The sequence below is a fragment of the Tachysurus fulvidraco genome, chromosome 3 (assembly GCF_022655615.1).
Source record: "Tachysurus fulvidraco isolate hzauxx_2018 chromosome 3, HZAU_PFXX_2.0, whole genome shotgun sequence".
Lineage (NCBI taxonomy): Eukaryota > Metazoa > Chordata > Actinopteri > Siluriformes > Bagridae > Tachysurus > Tachysurus fulvidraco.
The window spans coordinates 23567905-23586158 of NC_062520.1; the positions used below are offsets into that span (position 1 = coordinate 23567905).

General features: G+C 39.8%; 2 protein-coding genes across 11 annotated transcripts; both read left to right on the forward strand.

Moving 5' to 3' along the window:
* Positions 1-201: 201 nt before the first annotated feature.
* Positions 202-12318, forward strand: pex5 (peroxisomal biogenesis factor 5). 7 transcript variants are annotated; one of them, XM_047810902.1, is made up of 17 exons: positions 202-484; positions 1842-1998; positions 2523-2561; positions 3106-3223; positions 3609-3752; positions 5463-5553; positions 6029-6137; positions 6978-7100; positions 7461-7574; positions 8046-8120; positions 8246-8365; positions 8902-9045; positions 9140-9210; positions 9322-9543; positions 9634-9799; positions 11019-11176; positions 11307-11556. In XM_047810902.1, exons 2-17 carry the CDS (start codon positions 1885-1887, stop codon positions 11356-11358), a joined length of 1860 nt encoding a protein of 619 aa, XP_047666858.1. In that variant the 5' UTR covers positions 202-484; positions 1842-1884; the 3' UTR covers positions 11359-11556. The 7 variants fall into 7 exon arrangements, with proteins under 7 accessions (XP_047666858.1, XP_027003624.1, XP_027003626.1 ...); XM_027147823.2 differs by having other exon boundaries at positions 205-484; positions 11302-12318; XM_027147825.2 differs by having other exon boundaries at positions 206-484; positions 6029-6119; positions 11302-12318.
* A 383-nt stretch (positions 12319-12701) lies between these two features.
* Positions 12702-16620, forward strand: cdca3 (cell division cycle associated 3). Of its 4 annotated transcripts, none has more exons than XM_027145274.2 (7): positions 12702-12916; positions 13437-13580; positions 13681-13798; positions 14390-14997; positions 15073-15400; positions 15556-15635; positions 16331-16620. In XM_027145274.2, exons 2-7 carry the CDS (start codon positions 13443-13445, stop codon positions 16418-16420), a joined length of 1362 nt encoding a protein of 453 aa, XP_027001075.2. In that variant the 5' UTR covers positions 12702-12916; positions 13437-13442; the 3' UTR covers positions 16421-16620. The 4 variants fall into 4 exon arrangements, with proteins under 4 accessions (XP_027001075.2, XP_027001084.2, XP_027001093.2 ...); XM_027145283.2 differs by having other exon boundaries at positions 13440-13580; XM_027145292.2 differs by having other exon boundaries at positions 12706-12916; positions 15073-15385.
* The last annotated feature ends 1634 nt before the right edge of the window (positions 16621-18254 follow it).

Sequence of the window (18254 nt, forward strand, 5' to 3'; positions counted from 1 at the left end):
TGAGAAAGCTAGGACTAAACCCTTAATCGTTATCGAGCACAAACATCATGACTGTATGTTTACATGAATCCTAGATGGATTTTCTCTGTCAGTTGTCAGCACTTCACAGGGTGACGGTGGACTTTGTGTCTTGACAAACGAGGTACATAACGTGCTGTCATTTTAGGAAGTTTGCGTAGTCTCGGCGTAACCTACGCACTATCTGTATTCCCAGTGAACAAACCGCTGGCGCTCCAAGTGTTTGTGAATAGCGTTTTGCTTCATGTAGCTGCTTCACCTCTTGCCTTTGGGTCAAATAGGAGCCTAAACATAAAGATTTAACCACATTTCCTGAATCAGAAAAGCACGTACTGTAGTTTAGGTTCGTATAATTTCTTTTATAAGTGTCAGATATTCCGTGGAATAGATTAGAGGTCAGTTTAAGCTGTGTATTAGTCATATTAAGCTGAGTTAACAGCCACAACGCCTGGAGAACGACGCAGCGGTGAGTCTAAAATAGCTAGCTAAATAAACTAGCCGAATAGCTACATTGATATGCTAGCGTTAGTAACTAATATTATCCATATCTGTGTTATTGTCTATAATACTAGTGTGTTCTGCTGAAAAAAACAAACAAAAACGTTAGCTACTTTAGCTACCAAACATTGCTAACTCTTGGCTCTTTTAAGCACCTATTGATTATTAGCTAGCAATATGGACGTTCAGCCAGTGACACACCTGAGCCAACTAGTTTGTTAGCTGTTGTGTAAATTTGTACAGTTAAATTATTGATGTATTTAACTAGCCGATGTAAAAATATGGGCAAATAAAGATCTACTGCATCTTGACAAATGCTGTGTCAGATATTTTTACAGATCACAGGTGATATCTAGGATGCTTACAGTATGTAAAAGTGTAAACAAGTGTGTTGTTTATTCACTAATAACGGGCTTTAGTCAGGACAGGACAAGCTTATTGTACAAATATTAGAATCTCTTTCTGAACCAGATGGCAGTACACAGTGTACCTGAACACACAAAGGATGTGACTTCACTCAGCACATGTGTTTATTATTAATTATAACACCTAAATACAAATGAGTGGCAACAAAGAAATGGTTCTCTAATGGCAATATAATGTGCCAAGAGTAAGAGTGTAAATGGTGCAGAAATGCAATAAATATGTAGACTGGAGGAGTTAGGGTCTGTATATAGGTAAATGCATTGCAGTGTAGAAGAGAGAAGTTGCATCATGTGTCCTTATGATCACAGTGATAACGTATTGCATGCTAAAAAATAAAATGTTCTTCACGGTTAATGAGTCGAACTGGTGGCCTCTGGGATGAAAACCCAGTTCTTGTGAACAGCTGCATTGACAGGAGTGTCCCGGGTTTGGGTTATTAGTCGTGACTTGGTCAGGCGTCATGGTCCTTAAGAAAAAGTGTGAGATCCGAAATTTTCTCATGAGTTCCTTTGTTACACTTTTTGAAGGAGTCCTGAAGCATGAAGCATATTATTTTTATTATTATTATTATTATTATTATTATTATTATTATTATTATACACATTTTCACTAGCTTTTCCAGTCTTCTGTACTTCTTCTGTTGAGTGTCCACCTTTTAATAGGTTTCTGATCCTTATTCCTTCGACCGTAATCAGATTATGCGGCCAGTATTAATGCCAGTGGAAATTTAGATGACGTGACTAATTGTGACAAAGACAATGATGTAACCTCTTATAATCAGATATTATCTGAAGGATATACAGTATGAACCTGTTTGGTATTCTACTCTAGAGTTATTTTGTTGTAAGACTCACGCATCTAAAGTTGTGTTTTGTCATTAACGCTGCATTTATTCCTAGACAATTAAAGGAGCCATCAAAGCCGTCCTGACCCTGTGTTGCCATGGCGATGCGGGAGCTGGTAGAGGCGGAATGTGGGGGAGCCAATCCCCTCATGAAATTGACCAGTCACATGACTCAAGAAGGCGGAGCTTGGAGACATAGGTCAACACCCACCGTAAGTAGTTTTGCTGTGCATTACTATGCATTAAAACCATGTTTGAAGGAAATTGTGAGTGTTTGGCAAAAGTCCAGGGACATACTACGACAGAAACGAGCATTATTATTATTTCTTAGTTACACGCACTGTCATCGTAAACAAACGCTATTCTTCATTCATTATTTCTTATATAATTAATGCTGTCTAAACGAATCCACTAATTATACAATCAGCCACTAGTCTGTACATAGCATGAAGTTTTTAGGTTTATCACACAGCATACGTTATTTTCTAGTTTCATGGTCCGTTACATGCTTTTGGTCTCTAAATTCATAATGAAAAGAAAACATTTTACTCTCTGGTGTCCAGCTGGATTATGAAACAAAAATGTTTTCAAGGCTGATTTTACTAAACATTTTAAGGTACTCCAACCATGTTTATGGGGATTTTATTCTTTAAAAAAAGAAATTGACATAATGACATATTCGGTCAGCAATCAGTGGACTCACTAAGTACTTCTCTGTGACTGTCTTTCCACTTAGATCCCCCCTACGCCGATTGAAATAGCCACTGAGGAAGAGGTATCTATTTGTTTATTTTGATATTAACACATTACTGTATTATATTTTACATTTTGTTTTTGTGCGTTTTTGTAAAATTCTGATATGTTTTTGTTTTGTCGTATCGTTTTGTGAAATTCCTTCAGATAGCTTCCACATCACTGCCGATATTCGTTCATGAATCCCTCTGGTATCCATGAGAACCAGTTATATTAGACCTGTCCTTGTTGCTTTGGATTTTCTTAGTAAACTGGGTTTTAAGTAGAAACTAGTTGTGCTAGTAGCGCTATAGCTCTCTAAGTGGTGAATCAGTATATCATGTGCACTGATTAGGACCCTTAGCACACTACAGTACACCTTGCGTGTAGTTTTTGGTGACATGATTACGTATGTATTGGCGTTGTAAGATGTTATCACTGCTATTTACGTATCTCTACACTCTTAACAGATGCAAACAAGCTTGAATTTGTTGTAATTGTTTATGGATAATGTTACTCACTTTCAGTCATCTGAGGCTATTTCAGCTGCCAGTGAACAGTCATTTTCTTTAATTCTTTAATTCCAGCTGGTGAATGAGTTTCTACAGGCACCCCCACGACCTCCCCACAGTTTTGACATGGGTCAGCTTTTGGAAGAAATGCAGCAAATCGACCAGCAGAGCTACAGACAGGCCCCGCAAAGAGGTAACACTATTATAAACACACACACACACACACACACACACACACACACACACACACACACACACAATATTTTAACTCACAACCCAACAGTGTTCATAGCTAATCTGAAGAACTGCACAAATCACCATCCTTTTAATTTCAGTCGAGGTGCCACTGTATGTCATTTCACAGCAAGCACATCCTTGAGACATCATATTCATGCCATGAACTGACTTAGTCACATTGTCATCTACAAGCTATTTATAGTAAAGTTAGTAACAAAACGATAGCATCATTTTGTTGTCTATTAAAAGCCACAGCTCTGCATCCACTTCTGATCAATTGCCATTATAGTACTACTAGAAAATGATGTAAGGTGTAAGATGTTAAAACATTCTGCCTGCAGCTCCAGACGTAGCCGCATTGGCACTATCGGGTGACTGGGCAGCAGAGTTCCTGTCTGGCGCTGACTCTGCAGTGTCTCCAGCCCAGGCAGGCTTTGATGCAGCAGACGCTGACTGGACCAGAGAGTTCATTAATGATGTGGCAGGTTAGGCATCATACATCTTGTCATACAGTTTTGATCCTGTACTATTTTATCAAATGAAGAAGCATTTTTTTATATGCATTACAGTGGTTGATGAACCGATGATTAAAAGTGTGGATGTTATTTATTAATAATGTAATAATCCTACTACCTTTTACAGGGATAGCATAACCCGATTTGATGCAGTGAATGTGGTCATGCTCTTACTCACTATTGTACTGTATTGCCAGATGTTTCTAGACACTCGTCCATCATGATCATGTCCACACAAATATGTGCTTGTTGGACTTCCCATTACTAATGTTGTCACACCTTTATTGCTGTAACAGCATCCGCTCTTCTCGGAAGGTTTTCTAGGGATTTGTCCATTCAGCCACAAGAGCATTAGTAAGGTCAGGCACTGATGTCAGGTGAGGGAGTCTGGTGTGCAGTCGCTGTTCCGTGTCAGCACTCTGTGCACTTTCTGTCCAAGTTCTTTCGCTCCAATTTTCACACACTATGTCTTAATAAACCTTGATTTGTACATAGAGGTACTGTCATGCTGGAAAAGGCCCTTGAGTAAGGCCCTTAACAATAAGTCACTTTGGATAAGAGTGTCTGGCAAATGCTGTAAATAAATGCGTTTGTGAATGTACATATGTTTTTAGGCTGTATACAGTGTAAGTTAATAACACATTTCTGAATCTTTATTTCTATAAAAATTAGTGTTTTTCTAAGAGTTTACACTCTCAAAGGTTAATCTTGAAAACACACCATTTCCATATATCAAGAATCATAAGACCAGATTGGAATTTGCAAAATGAATTAAAGAGATGAGCCACAACATTTATGGTACCAAGAGTAATCGTCCAATGTGATGGAAGTGTGAAAAGAAAAGAAAAATCTTCTCATGATCCAAAACATTTGAGTTTAATGGACACGCATGATTGAGGTAGTGGCATGGCCTAGGCTTGGCCTTGTGGACAGATGATGCAACTTAATGTGCAATAAGAATATGACTTCAGAAGTCTACAGAAACATTCTGTCTGTGAATTCATCCCATTTAATTGGGAGGAATGTCTTAATGCAGCAAGCCAGTGATCTTCAATACACTGCCAACATGTCAATGAACTTTACCAGAGTGAGAAGTTTAAGGTTTTGTACTGGCGAGGTCAATCACCAGACCTCACCCAAGTTGAGCAGCATTTCCTGAAGAGGAAACTGAAGTGAGAAAGCCCCTAAAACTGCAACTGAACAAAGTTGCATTACAAATCTCTAAAATCATCACAAAAAAAGGAATACAACAGTTTGGTGATGTCGTCGAGCCGTTGGATTTATACAGTCATAGGAAACAAGGTCTCTCAGTTCCAGTGCTTTTGCTCACCTGAAGATTTGTTGGTCTGACACAAAAGGGGCCATGTCCTAAGTTGTTTAACACATCTAGATGCACTTATAAGGAAATTAAAGCTGAAATTCTGATATTATCTTTTGACCTCAAACCCAAATGTCCTTAATGTATAGCAAAAAAACAAACAAACCTAGCCTTCAAATTCTAATCATTTCAGAGAGGATTGTTTACACTTACGGCATTTGGCAGACACCCTTATCCAGAGCGACGTATATTATTATTATTATTAAATATACATATATTATTTTTAGGATTATGTATATACACTGATCCGTCATCACATTACAGCCCCTCTCCACACTCCATCTATTCCTGTGTTTTCCCAGACCCTGGGCGATGGGCTGAAGAGTATCTGGAACAGTCAGAGGAGAAGCTATGGTTGGGAGATCTGGGAGAGAAGGAACAGGAGAAAGAATGGTGAGAGACTGAATTAAAAGACTTTATCAAAAGGAAATATGTGGAAAACTGAGAGAATGTAATAAAGTTTAGAAAGCGTTAACTCCAGTAACTCAAGGTCAGAAAATGTTGTTCTGCATTTACAGATTAAAATGCAGAACCACTTTTCAACAGAACGAGAGAATTTTAACCTTGAGGCTTAGCAGAGTAATATAAGCAGTCTGTTGGTAGTTGCGTGGATCATGTCCTTGGCAAATAAATATGGAATGGAACCTGAATAAAAGGGAAAAAATTAACAGAGTAGAGTTCTTACTTAGTCAATCAAAATGCCTGAAGTAGCTGTGACTGTCTTAATGACCCGCAGATGTATTTTATGGCAGTGTTTTTTGTTTTTTTTAATTGTAAATTTCACTGTGAAGATAGAAACTAAGTTTTCTATGTTTTGATTTATTTATTTGTTTGTTTATTTGTTTGTTTGTTTGTTATAACCCATTAGGACAAAAGAGTACCAAACAGGGGAAGAGCTGAAGCAGACGGCTAATGAGCTTCTTGCAAAGGTCGATGACCCCAAGCTGCAAAACACAGAGGTCAGGCGGTCATTTGATGTACGCTTCTCCTTCTGCACCTTTCATGTATTTTGTACTACTTTATTTGAATTTGAAAAACACTTCTGAAAGGGACAAAACATGGGTAAATTCTCTATTTTGATGACTGCAGCTTATCCTCATAAATATTTAGCCCATGCTACTATGCTGGATTGAGAGACCAAACATAAGTTTGGACACACTGGACTGAATGTACGTATCCTCATGATATATGTTATATGAACACTTATACACATGCACATTTACACAATTGTCCAATAAACCAATCATGTGGCATGGGCACAATGCAATGCATAAAATCATACAGGTACAGGACGTCAGATTGGGGGAACATATGATCTCAGTGGGATTTTCACTCACGGCAGTCTCTAGAGTGCAGAAAGTATGGCACCACAACTTCTTAATTTTTTCAGCTTTTTTGGTACTGATTGTAAATTAGCAAAGAAACAAAGAACATTTTTTTAGAAGGTTAGCCCTTTCACAATTTTAAAATTATTTTTTTTGGCCTGTACACATTTTTTCTGAGTGACTTGTAACTGGACCCTTCAGCCAAGGTGTTGCTTTTTTTTGTGAAACTGCACCTCACTTGTTATGACACCCTCCTCTTTCATGTAAAATTTATTTTCATTCCCTATTTTACTTTGCATTGTCATTGCATTTTTAGTAGCATAGTGTTTGTCTTGAGTCCTGCTTGTTTTGCTTTGCTGTGTGACCAGCGTCGTCATGGCAACATCGGCATGTAAGGATGTGTGTCTGTTCAACACGTCTTGACTGAATTCCCTTGTGTGAACAACGAGCTGTAGGAGAGTAACGGCCATTGTTGTTGTTGTCATTGTGCAGTTCCTACGGTTTGTTAGGCAGATTGGCGAGGGCAGTGTGGCTGTGGAGGACAGAGCAGGAAAGCAGCTCGCTGATAAAGCACAGGCCAGGGAGGCACAGAACTGGGCGTCCAGCTTCACGCAGGTACGAGCCCTAAGCAAACTCATAAAGAGGGCATGTGCAGCCAACAGCCATTTGAGCTCATGCTGTTTAGTGTGAATTAAAAACGATTAGACAATCACCCTTGCCTTGTGCTTCTGTCACAAGTAACCTCTTTCTTTTGGGTTTTAAGTAATAAATGTAGTTTATTACTTAAAATTCTCCCTCAGCTTTAACACACTGACATGTCACTTTTAGGAGTTATTACTGTAAAATGCTTTGTTTGTCTGGCTTCTTCTTGACACATTTACCTCAGTCCATACTTAAATATAACTCCACATCGAACCCACTACCAAACCCATAACACACCTGTCCCTCCCACCTGCCCCCATAATGGCTGCACAGTTCCTGAAGGAATCAGGGGGAGGGACTGTACAAGTGGAAACTGGAGAGTGGAGAGAGAAGAATGACCAAGATAAAGCTAAACAGGCAGAACAGTGGGCTTATCTCATCGGTCAGGTACGACCCCTGCTGCTTGGCAACATAAACACAATGGTCCTTTTTTTTTTTTTTTTTTTTTAAATTTGTCTTTAATATGCTGGGGTCCATTTCTTATTTAATAATAGATTTTTTTTTGTATCTTGTATGTTTGCTGCTTTATAGTTCTGTTTACTCTTTGTGCTTCCTTGATGCAAGCCATTTTGCTATCGCTTGCATTCTCTGAAAGCAAATTTGCACAAAATGGCTGCCTTTCATTAGATCCACTCAGTTCCTCAAAGCACAATAACACTGCTTGACTTTTCATTTAAGGCAAGCGCCTCTATAGATGTATAGAAAGAAAGATTAATGAGGGTAAGATGCTTTCTCTTCTAGGCCATTCCTTTTTGTCTTGCCCTCATTTACCTTTTCCCTGTTCCCATCATGCCCATGTGTAAGTGGTACTAGATGGTTATAATGCATTATAAGGGACCATCTGGTTCCCTTCTTCAGGTATCTGCCGAGTCCTGGGTAGATGAGTTCACGACATCCGGTCCTGATTTTCAGCAGGCTAAAGCTGCCGTGGAGGTATTTGAGTACACACATGCATTTACTTCAGTTTTGCTGAATGTAGCAACAGTTAAAGTGTGTTAACAGTTTTTTTTGTGTGTGCGTGTGCGTCCATGCGTGTGTGTGTGTGTGTACACGCTCAGAGTGATATCGATTTCTGGGAGAAGCTGCAGGAGGAGTGGGAGGAGATGGCTAAGAGAGATGCTGAGGCTCATCCATGGCTGTCTGACTTTGACCAGCTGCTCAGCACCTCATACGACAAGGTAGTTTGCGTACACCTACACAAAAGCTTCTCAATTCACTTTTGAGGAAAGCCTTTGGTTCAACTCATGTATAATTCTGAATATTCACATTTTCATCATATAATTTCAGTCGCATATGAACCATTTTACTGGGTGGTTTATCACAAGCTTGTAGTTACTGATTATAAATGAGTGTTATATGTTTTGTGTTTGTGTAGGAGATCCGTACATGCATCCATTTACCAAATAATAACATGGATACATTATTCATATTTTAAACCTCTAAAGCTTTAAGGCTTGTGGTGTTGTAATACTGGTGGAAATCTCCATATACATGAAAAACACTGCATTGTTTTTTTTTAATATTCTTTGGACCACAAATGAATCTATAGATATAAATATTAGTTTTGCCTAATGCCTTTATATTGTTTCTTTGTGACATAAGTTATAAGGTATTGATACTGAGCATACATTTTCTTTTCTAAACATGCTCACAGTAATGTAACGTAGTGCACTGAATCTGTTAACCTGTGTGCTTGATTTACTGATTTTCTCAGGGTTATCAGTTTGAGGAAGAGAATCCGTACTTGTCCCACGAGGACCCGCTGACGGAGGGAGTGAAGAGAATGGAAGCTGGGGACATCCCCGGAGCCGTGCGCCTGTTCGAGAGTGCGGTGCAGAGAGAACCAGACAACCAGCTGGTTAGCCCTATAGCTAATTCAGTGCTAAAACTCTATCTCTATCTCTCCATATGCACCTCTGCAAATCAGATGTTTTGTTTCTGTTACGCCTCAGGCCTGGCAGTATCTGGGAACATGCCAAGCAGAGAACGAGCAAGAGTTTGCAGCCATCAGCGCCCTCCGCAGGTCAGAGAAGAGACACACACCTTTCCAAACTTGCAGACTTTTTGGTTTCTAACTGCGTACTTATTGCTCTATTTATACTCTTTTATGTTCCTCCCGTTATCTTGCGTTCAGGTGTATAGAGCTGCAGAAAGACAATTTGACAGCTCTCATGGCTCTAGCAGTCAGCTTCACTAACGAATCACTGCACCGGCAAGCCTGCGAGACACTTCGTGATTGGCTGAGACACAATCCAAAGTACCGGCATATTCTTGAGCAGAGGGACAGAGAGAAGGAGGCAGAAGGTGTTCGAGAGAGAGAGAAGGAGAGGGAGAGATTCGGATCACTGCTGCCTGAGTACAGAGATTTTCATGATTTTGTCAGTGATAGTAGACCTTTTGGGTGAAGTGTGGAATGGATATTGAATAATATTTTTCTGTCTCTCAGGGCATTGTTTAATGAGGTGCAGACTTTGTTTCTGAGTGCGGCGGCTGCAGATCCAACGCGGGTCGACCCTCAGCTGCAGTGCGGCCTTGGAGTTCTCTTCAACTTGAGTGGAGAGTATGACAAGGCTGTGGACTGTTTTACTGCCGCCTTGTCTGTTACTCCACAGGTATACACACACATAATATAGTATTTACAGGTACCAAATCAACTAAAAGCTTCATGCAATGTCTTCATTTTTAGTTTGAGAAATACATGCTGTGGAACAACTTTCAACTGCTTTTCTGCCTCCTCATATATTTGGCTCTCATCCATCTGCATGCTGTTATAGAACAAAAAACATTTAATAAAATGTGTACATTATATAGGTGTGTAATGTGTAGAATATATGTATGGGTTAGAGACTGTAGCAGTGAGGAAAAGACATAAGGCAGTGATGAAGATGTTGACGATAGACAGGATTAGGAAGGAGCACATCAGAGGGACAGCTTAGCTTGGCTGTTTTGGGGACAAGGTCAAAGAGGCTAGATTGAGATGGTTTGGACATGTACAGAGGAGGGAGATGGTTATATTGGTGGAGATGGAGCTGCCAGGAAAGAGGTCAAGACGAAGGTCAAAGAGGAGATATCTATATAGATGTGTTAAAAAGGACATGAACTTAATTGGTGTGAGAGTAAAGGATGCCGAGGATAGAGTTAGGTGGAAACAGATGATTCGCTATGGCGACCCCTAACAGGAAAAGCCGGAAGTGGAAGAAGAAGAAGAATGAGTAGAGTGTATATATATTTTGCCTATGCACACACCATATTACACGATACACATTCACATACTCCTTCACACCTACAGGGAAATTTAGTGCAGTACCTACAAACATGTTTATGGGAGTTGGAAGGAGAACCTTGAGGAAACCTTTTTACATTTGTTATTTAGCAGACACCTTTATCCACAGTGTCTTAAAATTAAAATTAACAATGAAAAGGTAGGCTCAATTGTGAAAAGAATCAGGATTTGAACTTGAAAACTGAGTGACAAGCACAAGGAAGAAGAAGTTGACTTAAACCCAAATATAGTAGCAACACAACATGGCAAAATCAGATTTGAGCCTGCACGAATATGACGCCCAAAATCTCTCACTCTGTCCTGCTAGTTCTTCATAAACTAATCTTAACAAAGCTGTAAATATAAGAATAATCATGCTCTTGTTGTTTTTTCACAATCTTATTTTGAAAATAAAATCGATAAATTCTGTGAAATGTCCTCAAAATGTTGGATTTTCTGTATTTCCATCGGTATAGATAGAGGAATATGTACACTGTTTTACTTTGTCTCGGTGAAGTCTGCTCTACTCTGCCAAACTGTTTTCTCAGTCTGTTCTAATTTACTTGCAGGATTATTTGTTGTGGAATAAATTAGGAGCTACTCTAGCTAACGGAAATCGTTCTGAGGAGGCCGTTGCTGCCTACAGAAGGGCGCTCGAGCTGCAGCCTGGGTTTGTGCGCAGCCGTTACAATCTGGGGATTAGCTGTGTTAATCTGGGAGCTCACAGGTAAGTGTACTCTACTGAATGCTACTGTATGTTGCTGTATATATGTACAAATCAGCTTTTCCTTATTGCAATCACTGTCCTTCCTGCTTTTTCCTATTTCATGTGTTGCTCTGTATCTGTCTCAGAGAAGCAGTGGAGCATTTCCTGGAGGCGCTCTCTCTCCAGAGGCAGGCTGCTGGTGACATGGAAGGAGGTGCGAGTCGAGCACCAGGCTCCGCCACCACCATAATGTCAGATAACATCTGGTCCACCCTGCGTATGGCATTGAGCATGATGGGAGAGAGTTCCTTGTATGCTGCTGCTGACCGGCGAGATCTGGACACACTGCTGGCACACTTCTGCCAGAGGGACGGAGAGACGGATTGAAGGAGGGAGAGGGGACAGGAGTGGAGGGAGTTGGTAGCATGCGAGTGTGGGGAGAAGTGTTTTGGAAGTACAGAAGAGTAGTTGAAGGAACAAAGAGAGTCCTTGAGTCCTTGAGATGGACGACAAGAACAAAGAGGAAGGAAGGACTCTAAAGGGTGTAAAACACTCAACACATGCACTAAATGCTCTGAATGGACAGATAGACTAGCGATAATTGATGGCTATTCTTGAGAAATGGGTGTAACATTCGAAAATGCTACATCATTACATTACGTTATTCAGAAGGTTCTTGTGCACAGAGTCCGTGGTGTTTTTCTCATTTTGTTAATCATTGATATGGTATGTCGTGGTTACATTCCAACTACTTGAGGACAGTTATTTCTCTAAAAAGAGGTTCTATTTCAAGTACTGTTCATGTGATTGCCTTTGGTGAAAACAAAGACTAAAGAGACCGGTTTGTGTGTGATACTTTTAGGAAGCATTACTAACAATGATTTCTAAGACCGTGTAGAGATGGTAGTTATTGCCAGCAAGAAAATAATAAAAAAAAAAGATGAGAAATTTGAGGATGCATGTTCGCCATTTCTCTTTTGCTTTTTATCTAATTTGATAAATAATCCTGCTGTAAATAAATTTGCTTAATTGTAAATGCTGCCATCTTGTGTACCATAATTGTATTATTATTATTATAATTATTATTATTATTTGAATCTAGCCAACCGACTGTACGATTATGTGTAACCCAAGCAATAAAACTTTGAATTAATGATCATGTATATCTGTGTGTGTGTGTGTGTGTTTATATATATTTATACTTATATACATATGTGTATATTATTTATATACATTTGATATATATATTATTTTATTAATGATTAATAATATTAAGATATATTTCATAAATAATAGTCAGCAATACTTCAATATGTCATTCATATTAAATTAATGCGTGGGAAGGTGAGTAAAATTTTGGGATTGCTTTTAAAAGAAAAATATATGGTTTGGTGTAAAAAACAATCTGATTATTTATTTACGCTCAGTAGGCGTGGTGTTATATTTCAAATCGTTTAAAACACCCCTTGAATGGGAAACTCTGAACCAATCAGTGAGGCGGACGTCTGCACGTGCGCAGATTCTCATTGGCTGGTTTGAAAATTGCCCCAAATGCGCTGCAGCGGTTTAAATAGTCGCTGTGTCTGTTTGTGAGCAGCGCACCTGGGTGTCGTGTAGCGGGTTAGTAACAACTCAATATATTTGTCTCTCGGCTTTTTTTTTATTTAAAGTTTTACAGTTTACTTTACGAGGTTTAAAAAGAGGTAAACCGAGGAAAGGGTTACCGAAGGAAAAGGTTTGTGTGGAACACAGTAGTTTCAGGTGGGTATTGGAACTTTAAACTAGTTAAATGTTGTTTGTTTATTTGTTTGATTCAGGAGCTAGTTTATTTATTTAGGTTAACTGTGTGTGTGTGTGTGTGTGTGTGTGTGTGTGTGTGTGTGTGTGCATGTGCGTGTGTGCATGTGCGTGTGCGCGCGCGCGCGCGCCTATACGTATGTATGTATGTATGTATGTTTGTTTGTAATAAGTAAGTAGTAATTATGTCCAAGACTATTTTTAATATTTTCTTTTTATCACCATTCAGTCAGCAAGTGAAAATTAGTTATTGTTTCCTATAGTAATCTTGCACAATATGGATTATACTAGTCATATTGTGATTATCACTATATAATAAGATTATGTAAATATGTCCATGACAATCTTTATAACCTCACCCTTTAATTTCTTATCTTGTATTTCCTTCTGCATGTTCCATGAGTATACACAAGCTTTTGGATTTCATGTTTTAATTTTCCTGCATCCAAACACATTATTTTCCCCATAACTTTTGAAACAAAAGCAGATCATGGGTACCAGCGAGAGCAAGATGGCTGTAGAACCAACGCCCAAGCCAGATCCAATTCAGCGTCTAAAGAATCAACGCTTAGCCCATCTCGCAGATCCTCGATCTCCCTCCTGCGAAATCAACCGTACACCTATACAGGTAACACCTAGCCAGTTAGTCACCTGTTGTTGTTCTGAAATTAGGTAACTGTTCTTTATTCATTTTGCTGTGAACATTTCTGTGCCATATTGTGTTGCAGGTGAATGGAGTAGCATCTAAAATCCAAGAGATTCAGGAATCAGTTGGCCCTGTGTTTGTTGATCCGCGTTCACCTTCTGTTGGCATTGTTCGCACGCCACTAAAGGACAGCATGAAAGGTAAGTTATCATACTGAAAAGTATAACCAGGTTGCACCAAGCCAATCTTTTTAGACAAGCCAGACATGATCTTTAAAGCGAATACACGTCTATAGACGCCACTGAAATGGTTTTGTTTGCTGATGGTTGGGTTGGAGAAACAGGTTTTTAACCCAATCCAAAATTTGAACATGAACCAGCTGAAAATACTTAGTTGTTCTGGGAAAGTGTAGCATTTGCTATTCACTACCAAGTTTTTGAAAGACTCCCCAGGTTTTGTTTTCTTGTTAGATATCACCTCTGGTTTCATGAGTCTGCACTCAGCCTAAAGTTAAGTGGTTTGTTTCACATATATGCTATAGAGTTGTTTATATATTGTTTAACCGGTGATTGAGTTTTCCGCTTGAGACAATTTCCATAAATCTGCTTCACAGTTGAAATATTAAGTAGCAGCGTCGATCACTCTTGATATTTATTCTTTACCAGAATTGTTGGATGTTTGATGAAACAGTCTGATCTTCCCGATGTTTAGAATATGTAATGAAGGGGAAACCAGAACAAGATTTTGCACCAGAGACTTTACTCAAAATCTTGTCTTCCTCTGTCTTGCAGTAACAGTCACCTCACTGGCTCGTCGGTTGAGCACATTCTTCCTTAACGATGTGATGGTTGGAGACTCTGTCCCCACTCCTCCCCCACCTGTGTCCTTTATGGAACATCATAGGATGCCTAGTGTAGAGCAGAAAGAAGAGCCGAGCTCCAATGAGCCCCTCCTCCCACCTCATTCCGATGACCCTCTTAATGGGCCTATCAAATGTCCATCTACTCCGACAAATTTCAGCTCTTCCATGGGTTATGGCTCCTTCTGCAGCAGTCCATTTGTGGTGGTCAGTGGGGTTCAGGTGGAGGTTGGGGCAGATGCTGACACCACTATTGATGAGGCTGAGGAGGCTGTCCTTATGGCCGGGTCTCCCCTTAAGCGTGAGCTCAGTCTCAGCATGCTCGGCTGCCGTGAGGGTGTTTACTCGCCAGAGTTCTTCCCCTCCGCTGAGGAGCGTCCTTCCACTCCTCTTCCTCCTTTGGAGGACAGGCAAGATGTGAATCATTCTTCTGCACAGCCTTGCATCACCTGTGAGCCCATACAGTCTGCTCCTGTTCCAGTCCAAGAAGCCATCTTGCCAACAAGCACTACTGACCTGCCACAGTCACCTGAGCAGGAGGTATGTTTTCACTTAAGAGAATTTTATATTGTCTTTGAAACCAACTCTTCAACAGGTTACCTTTTTTGTGCCCAGGTTGTTGTAGAAAAAACTGCTATTCTGCCAGAGCCAGTTTTTAAACAGCCTGAGAAGCCAGTGTTGGCCAATTCTGAACCAAACAAGAGTGAGGTCCCGGTACATGGTATAACATTTCCCAGGTTTGACACCCGTAGCCCGAGCCAGGCTGTATTTAAACCCCAGTGGCTGGGTGTTGGATTTGGCGTGTCGGGTGTCCGTGCTAGAGGAGTTCAGAACCGTGGGAGAGGACTCTCCTCCCCACTGTCCACCCGCAGACCAGCTACTGATGAGAATGAGAATAAGGTTGTGGTCAACAAACAAAAGCAGAGAGGTAATTTGCAAACATGTATGTACTTTTTATTATTATTATATTGTGTGGCAATAGTTTGTACTTTTTATACAGAATGATTGATTTTTTTTTCCCCTTTTGTTTGTTGTGAAATTTATTACACTAGCTTGGTGATTTGTCACCAATGAGGTGTTTCTTCTCCTCTGTTGTAGGCAAAACGCTTATTGGTGAAGGCAGGTCCCCTTTGCAGATCCTCAAGGAAACCAATTCACCCAGAAAAAACAGTGCACAGGTTTATTTCTCATCTCGCTTATTCACACTTTTAGTTAGCCATGTCTACATTATACAAGATGCAGAGTGTTTTTATAAATATCAACATTCTTTTAACCAGAACCCTCTTCCATTCATGTGACCAACATGAGTACAACTGTTGTAGAGAGTAATTACATGTGTGTCTTCGATGGTTACTGGTTTAGGAGATGTAAAACTGCAAGCATGCAATTCCAATTCAAGTTGTTTTGTAAAATTTGATTTGAATTTTATTTGATTGTTTTTTTGTGAAAACCAAGCAATTTGCTCACAATCACACAACTGCAAGCCTGTGGGGACTGGCTTTGTCAATTCTCAAGCATCCTCAGCTACTTCATTTGTATTATGAAATAGTGGATCTCGGTCGGAATCCTCAGGGATATTTCTGGCAGGCTTTTTGGCAAACGTCTAAGCTAGGGAATTATATTTCAAAATAACATTCTTGCCAAATCACTGATGGTGGTCCTCATGTATGAATTTAGAACATCTGTTCAATTCAAATAATGTATTCCTGTAACTTTATAGTGTTTTGTTAAAAGTGGTAGTTCTGTGAAAATGTTCTACTTGCAGACATAGGATTTGTCTTGCCAAAGAGTGATTAGTTCAGTTGTCCAAATAAAAGATGAAAATGTTCAGTACTCCTTTAAAAAGCCTGTATATTGTCTCACTTCTGTGCAGATGAAGCTGAAGGTTTCTACTCCAGAGCAACAGAGGTTTGGACAAATGGACAGAAGAGCCCTCATTCTTTCTCTGAACAAAGAGAACTAGTCCAGGGCAGAAATTGGTTTACATTTCTAAGCATAAACTCTGTACATAGGCTTAGTTTCTCTCTCAGAAAGCAGCTGTACAGTAATTATAAACGGTGTGTGTGTGCCTTGTGGATGTAATTTTACGTTCCTTTTCTGCCATCTTTTCAGTGTCTTCCTTTTTTTCCTAAACATTTGTAAATAAAATCAATTTTAATTTTACTTTTTGTCCATCATTAGAATTTGTTCTTATTCGGGAGTGCTGGTGTTAAGTGTAACAAACTATTAAAGGTACTGGAAATGATTTCCATGTAGTATAGAATGTTATATGATGTGTTCAGATGCTTAATGTAGTGGTGTGGGATTTTTTGCATGATTTTATTTTTTCTTCTCCCCAAATCATAGCTAAGGACTTTACTACAGAGTTCAATTATGTGTCGATTCCATTGGCATAGAATATAACTTTATCTTAGTAAAGCTGAATGGACTGAGTGGCGTCTACATCAATTCAAAGTAATTTCCAAATGATTACAATCACTTTTTAAAAGTTGAAGACTTGTCAGGATTGTATTTCACTGCCATCAGTCAGAGCCATACTGAAATGCAATCACCGCACAGAGGGGGACCTATAGAAAAAAGTCATAAATATTAACCCCCAAATTCCATATTTTGTAGAGACCTTTTGCTGCATTTACAGCTGCTGGGTCTCCTGGGTTATATCTCTCTATTAGCTTAGCACATCTAGGCACTGGGATTTTTTTTTTTTTTTGCCATTTCTTCAAGGCAAAACTGCAACAGCTGCTTGAAATTAGTTTGGTTGTGATGGTGAACAGCAATCAAGTCATGCCACAGATTATCAATTGCATTGAGGTCTGGGCCTTGAGTAGGCCATTCCAATACACTTAATGATTCATTTTAAAGCACTCTAGAGAAGCTTTAGCAATATGTTTTGGACCATTGTCCTGCTGGAATGTAAACCTTCCTAGTCTCAATTTTGGGCAGATTGAAACAGGTTTTCTTCAAATAATGCCCTGTATCTAGTGCCTTCCATTTTTCCTTTTATTCTGACTAGCTTTCCAGCCCCTTCCCATAAACCGATGGTGTTCTCAGGGGTGATATGAAGTATTTGTTTACACCACATATGGTGTTTTCCTTGACAGCCAAAAAATTCAATTTTAGTCTAATCTGACCGGAGAACCTTCATCCATGTGCATGGGGAGTTGGCTACATGGCAAACTCCAAACATGTTTTCTTTTGTTTGTCTTTAAGCAATGGCTTTTTTTCTGGCCACTCTTCAGTAAAGCTCTGCGCTTTAGAGTATATGGCTTAAAGTGGTCCTATGGACAGACTCTCATATCCTCTATGGATCTTTCAGCTCCTTCAGTGTTATCTTTGGGGTTTTTGTTGCATATCTTTATGCTCTTCTTACCCGGTCTATGAGATTTGGTGGGCAGTCTTCTCTTGACAGGTTTGTAGTGGTGCCATCCATCTATCCATCCATCTTCTACCGCTTATCCGGGGCGGGTTGCGGGGGCAGCAGTCTAAGCAGGGACACCCAGACTTCCCTCTCCCCAGACACTTCCTCCAGCACTTCCAGGGGAATACCGAGGCGTTCCCAGGCCAGCCGAGAGACATAGTCCCTCCAGCGTGGCCGCCTGTATCCGGGATCTCGTCCTTTCGGTCATGACCCAAAGCTCTATTCAGTTATAATGGCTTTAATGGGACTCTATTGGATGTTCAATGTTTGGGATATTTTTTATATACAACTTTGTCTACAACTTTAGTCTACATATTGCCTTGGAGACGATGTGTATTTATACTGACATCATGCGACAGAGCACATGACACTGACTGCA

What these genes read in the sequence shown, in the direction of transcription:
- cdca3 (XM_027145274.2), top strand. Translation starts at nt 13,443, where the DNA reads ATGGGTACCAGCGAGAGCAAGATGGCTGTAGAACCAACGCCCAAGCCA. An exon ending in ACTAAAGGACAGCATGAAAG is followed by an intron (nt 13,799 to 14,389) that starts GTAAGTTATCAT and finishes TCTGTCTTGCAG; the next exon opens with TAACAGTCACCTCACTGGCT. An exon ending in CACAGTCACCTGAGCAGGAG is followed by an intron (nt 14,998 to 15,072) that starts GTATGTTTTCAC and finishes TTTTGTGCCCAG; the next exon opens with GTTGTTGTAGAAAAAACTGC.
- pex5 (XM_027147823.2), top strand. Translation starts at nt 1,885, where the DNA reads ATGGCGATGCGGGAGCTGGTAGAGGCGGAATGTGGGGGAGCCAATCCC. An exon ending in AAATAGCCACTGAGGAAGAG is followed by an intron (nt 2,562 to 3,105) that starts GTATCTATTTGT and finishes CTTTAATTCCAG; the next exon opens with CTGGTGAATGAGTTTCTACA. An exon ending in GGGCTTATCTCATCGGTCAG is followed by an intron (nt 7,575 to 8,045) that starts GTACGACCCCTG and finishes TCCCTTCTTCAG; the next exon opens with GTATCTGCCGAGTCCTGGGT.